Source organism: Etheostoma spectabile, chromosome 18 (assembly GCF_008692095.1).
Source record: "Etheostoma spectabile isolate EspeVRDwgs_2016 chromosome 18, UIUC_Espe_1.0, whole genome shotgun sequence".
Lineage (NCBI taxonomy): Eukaryota > Metazoa > Chordata > Actinopteri > Perciformes > Percidae > Etheostoma > Etheostoma spectabile.
The window spans coordinates 15,135,653-15,139,830 of NC_045750.1; the positions used below are offsets into that span (position 1 = coordinate 15,135,653).

Here is a 4,178-nt window from a genome sequence, read left to right on the forward strand (position 1 = left end):
GTGTGTGTGTGTGTGTGTGTGTGTGTGTGTATTAGAAAGAGAAGGTTGTGCTGGGAAACAACACCAGTGTGCCATCATTCACAGACAGGGGGTGACTCATCCATGGACAGACGCATACATACAGTACAGTATACCCCTTGCTTGCATCCATATTCCTCACCTCACAAAACACATTATATGTTGGTATGTGCATTTGCTGAGTGACAAACACACATAAAACCTGCACCGAACCTTCACACAGAGCACGCAGCCTATAGCATAACATTAACCTGCGCCTGCTCGATTATTGCTTCCTTTTAATCATTCGTCATCAGAGTTTCCATCACAACAACTGAACTGCTGAAAAGGATCAACTACATCTCCGCGTGGCTGATTTGGCCTGAGTCACCGACAAAAGCAAACTGCATCATCAACCTTAATGAATAAGCCAGCAAAGAAACGTAGAGAAAATGATCTACGTGAAGTGTAAATGGAGATTTTCATTGGCACGTACCAGCCATGCACTTTCATTCAGACTCTATTTCATCTATTTCTACATGATTGTTTGACTTTCTCTCAAGGACTGAATACATGTAAAATGTCTATTTGACCCGAAGCTACTGTCCTCAATGATAAAACACAGGCATCTGACAACATAACATGTCACGTTATGCTTCTAACATGTTTTGTTTTTGGCAAAATAATTCTCTCAATAAGACAAATGAAAGTTTAAAGGTGCTTATGGCAAATTGCAGTATCCTATCCCTTATCTTCCATGAACTTTTACTGCACTTTTAATAATGGGCAGCAGGCATTACTGTAATATCCCAGTTGTGCAGACAGATACATACAGTACAGGAAGTCAAAGGGCTCCTCATACTGATCTTAGACCAGCAGTGTGGAGATTACAACAAGACAAGTTGAGTCACTGTGTGCAACACAAAGTAGAAACACCTAAAGCATTTACACCATATGACAGATGGGATGATTCTATATTTGCAGGCTATCTATACTATTTATACTCATATATAATATATCTATTAAATCTGATCAATTTATATATTTACACTGATTTGAATTCATTCACATGAATCACTGTACAGTTCCCTACGTGTCAATGTCATACCAATTCAAGGTGTTAAGGGTTCAGTTGGTCAAAACACACACAAGGCTGGGTGGTGCGAGTTTCTACGGGGACAACGGGTGTCACGCACATACTTAGTTGCCATGGTTACGGCAATGTGACACCAAGCAGAAGTTGGGACTGCAGATGGCGTCGTCTACTTCGTGGAGGAGTTTATCAGCAGTGGCATCATTCACTCCTGGTTTTTAAATCTTCTCTTTTTTCTCTCTGCGCTGCAATTTTTCTGCTTTGTCATTCTCCTTCTCTCCATCTGTCACTTTTCTATCACTTTTACACCATGTTTCACTTCCTTTCCCTCTGCTGCAGTCATCCCTCCATCACAGGGTGCTAGTCAGACCTCAACGTCCTCAACCTCTTCACTGACGCAGGAGACACCACCAATACTCCCCAGTTATTTTCTGTTCAAAGAAGTAGGGTGGGACTCAGCGCCCTCCTGTGGTGTGTACATATGTGGCGTGTACTACACGTGTATGTTTTGTCAACACTTGTCGATTTCAGAGCACTCCGTGTCCATGTCAGAGTCGTACAGCGAGTGGCCTGTTTGGTCGCTGTCGGGTGACTGAGGGTCCTTTGGTGTGCCACTATGTGAAGTGTGCGTGTGTGTGTTGTCCTGGAAAGTGTCCGTGCGGGAGTAGAGGCCCAGATCGGGGAGTTTCAACTGTGAGTCGCTGCCCTCCGTGGTGTTGCTGTAGCAGAAGTCCTCCAGGTCCACGAACCACTCAGGCCAGAATCGCCGGCGGATGCGCTCACAGTACATGGCCAGGTTGATCAGCTCCCCTGGAGGAGGACAGAATGGGTGAAAAAAAAATGTCAGTCCTATTGATAAATAAAACACCACTAACACTTGATAAGTCAATTGGCATTGATTTTGATAATTAATATAATAATTAGTTCAACAACAGTATCTGGTTCCACCTTCTGAATTGTGGAGACTGGCTTCTTTTCGTTGTCTTTTGCGATGATGAACACATCAAATCTCAAATGATCTTACAAATTAAATGTTAGATACGGTATGTTTTTTCAGAACATGAATGAAGGGCTGATCTTACCTTTGATCAGCTGCTCCGGCCGTGTTCCTGGTAGCGTCCACATAGCAGGAGCCAGGTGACTGAACACTGCAGCGTCTACTGTTGAAAGCTTAGAGCCCATAAGATACTTCTTATCACCTTAGACAGCACCCAGGGGGAAAAAAAACAAATATGTCAAATAATAACACACAAAAACAATCCAGGTAGAGACGTTCTTTTTCCTCTTAAAGAAACAGTTCAACCTTTTGGGAAAATGTGCTTATTCACTTTTTTGCTGAGAGTAAGATTTAAGTAAGAATTAAAAACACTATCATGTCTGTACACTGAATATAAAACCAGAAGCTGGTTAGCTTAGCTTAGCATACATACTGGAAACAGAGGGAAACAGCCAGCTTACATACATTTGAATAGAAAATGTATGCATGAGAGACAACTGAAAGGGAAAAAAAACCTTTCAGGCCACAAAGTAAAAGGCATCAGAGATCAATAGAGGCTTTAAGCGCTATGCATCTTTAACCATAGTAAGCACCACTTCGGATCCGTCTCTCTTACCTCATGCCAGAGGTTATGTATTGATTTTAAATTGCAATGCTTACATTCCACCACAGGAGGTCAGTATTGTGTTATTACTTGACATGTACAAAGACAATGTCGCTGGTTATAGTTCCCATGGCACACACTGAAAAGCCATAGTTCTTTTCTGCCAATAAAGCAGTTGATCTGCAGGGTAAACTATGTAGAACACAAATTGTGACAATTACAAAGTGAACATCCTTAATAATCTCTTTGGATACAGACTACACTCAAAAAATGCTCCAAGAAATTATCTTATAATAGATTTAGAATTTTCCATATGACGAGCATTTCCAGATTTCTCACCTAGCAGAGTGGCCAGGGTGCGCATGTCCTTCTCCATCAGGGCATAAACCTCCTCCTCAGAGAACCGTCCGATGCCGTGCCCATACATCTCCCTCTTGACAATCCCGCCGGTCAAGTGACTCAGGATCCACTTGAGCAGGTCACTCAGCGGCCCGCTCACCGACAGCATCTTCTGGGTCTCCTCCAGGTTGTCCACCCATTGACAGTAAGCTATGGTCCTGCAACACACAGACACACACGTCTCAGGATTAATATTCAAGTACTACTAACTAGAATAAAAAAGAAAGAAAAGCATAATATGATCTGGATGGAAAGATAGAGTACAAGTTAGTTAAATTTCACAAAAATTGTTTTAAGAATCTTCTTTAAAAACAAGGTTTATTATTTATATTTTCCACTCCTGCTGCGAAATGGTATTCTAAGACAACAAAAATGTAGTTTGAACGTCCCTGGTCCCTTACCAGTAGAAATGCTCCTCCACCATTATGGTGATGGCACGAGAAATGGCTTTCTCCTGCGGCGTCAGGCTCTTGTTGAGGCTCGCGCCCAGCCTCTCCTCCAGGAAGTCGATAATAAATTCGGTACCAAACACCTGCTCCTGGTTGTATTCAATCCATGGCATCTTCCCCTGTGGCGAGAGCTTTCCATCAAAGTAGTTCTGCGAGAGAAACGAGATTCAGGGAAAAAAAATACTGAAATGAGAAAGCAGTTGGTAATTGGTATCATGTGAATTTAATTCCAGACAAAACATTTAATTCTCTCCCGCAGGAAACTGAGCGATGGTAACAACAGAGACTCACTCAGAGTTGGACAATAATTAGTAATAACAAAAATACAAACAAAAAGAAATAGAGACTTAAACACACTGTTAGAGAGTCACCTTAGGAGAACACAAGACAAACAGATTAAGTAATGGTGCAGACACATCAGCACAGCTCTACCTGGTAGGGCAGGTCCACCATACGAAGGTAGGTCTCCATCTTAAGGCAGAAAGGGGACAGGGATGGGACACCAGTTTTGGGCCTGGAGAACTGGTGGAGTATGATGGCATCTTTAGAGTCCAGCTCTTCCTCCTTTCTGTATAGAGGACAGAATGACAGAGCTGAGCAAACATGTGTGTGTGTGTGTGTGTGTGTGTGTGTGTGTGT

At 42.4% G+C, this 4,178-nt stretch overlaps 1 protein-coding gene across 1 annotated transcript in view; it reads right to left on the reverse strand.

Annotated features, from left to right (window-relative positions):
* faxca (failed axon connections homolog, metaxin like GST domain containing a) overlaps positions 1-4,178 on the reverse strand; it is an 8,183-nt gene that overhangs the window by 1,483 nt on the left and 2,522 nt on the right. Inside the window, exons 2-6 of the mRNA XM_032543381.1 lie at positions 3,972-4,107; positions 3,492-3,688; positions 3,031-3,248; positions 2,173-2,289; positions 1-1,900 (exon numbers count right to left, since the gene is read on the reverse strand). The exon at positions 1-1,900 is cut by the window's left edge and continues 1,483 nt beyond it. Coding sequence (XP_032399272.1) covers positions 1,602-1,900; positions 2,173-2,289; positions 3,031-3,248; positions 3,492-3,688; positions 3,972-4,107 — 967 coding nt within the window. The 3' untranslated portion in view covers positions 1-1,601. The remainder of the gene's footprint in view (positions 1,901-2,172; positions 2,290-3,030; positions 3,249-3,491; positions 3,689-3,971; positions 4,108-4,178) is intronic.